The sequence below is a fragment of the Sinocyclocheilus grahami genome, unplaced genomic scaffold, assembly GCF_001515645.1.
Source record: "Sinocyclocheilus grahami isolate Dianchi unplaced genomic scaffold, SAMN03320097.WGS_v1.1 scaffold28912.1, whole genome shotgun sequence".
Taxonomy (NCBI): domain Eukaryota; kingdom Metazoa; phylum Chordata; class Actinopteri; order Cypriniformes; family Cyprinidae; genus Sinocyclocheilus; species Sinocyclocheilus grahami.
In genome coordinates this window covers 2,013-2,521 of record NW_015520736.1, presented here as the reverse complement: position 1 = coordinate 2,521, position 509 = coordinate 2,013, and the positions used below count along the sequence as shown (strand labels likewise).

The 509-nt window shown below is 36.9% G+C and overlaps 1 protein-coding gene across 1 annotated transcript in view; it reads right to left on the bottom strand.

Annotated features, from left to right (window-relative positions):
* Nucleotides 1–6: 6 nt before the first annotated feature.
* Nucleotides 7–509, bottom strand: part of spryd7a (SPRY domain containing 7a) — a 2,507-nt gene continuing 2,004 nt past the window's right edge. The window contains exon 5 of the mRNA XM_016265994.1: nucleotides 7–360. Coding sequence (XP_016121480.1) covers nucleotides 263–360 — 98 coding nt within the window. The 3' untranslated portion in view covers nucleotides 7–262. The remainder of the gene's footprint in view (nucleotides 361–509) is intronic.

Here is a 509-nt window from a genome sequence, read left to right as displayed (position 1 = left end):
AAACCTTTTGAGATCAGTGCACAGCTCATTGATGCACAGATGATATAACAGAGTTCATCTGAAAGACATAGGATGACTTTTTAAACTGAGTAGAAATGGTCAGATATGTGTCAGTGTTACACGAGTCAAAATCACTGATGACATTATTTCAACTTTCAGTAGGCTGAGCCACACAATCGTCAAGAGTTCAGTCATAACATAGCACTTAGATTCCTGGCTGTGGAGTACATTTCTTTAGTGTATATACAGCACACCATGAACTTTAGAAGATCTGTTGCTCAAACAGAATCTTCTGGTAGCCTTGCGGTGGAGGATGATAGAAGTCACTGAACTGGCAATCCAATATTGCACTATCGTCAACTGTGAGGGACAAGACGAAGGCATACAAGCTTAGATGTGTCATTTAACAATAAATTCTATTTAGCAATGCAAGAATTCGGAAAAAAGTATCGAAATACTTATTTTTAGGCAACTCAATTTGTGAAATCATTTAAGAAAATAATGTTGTC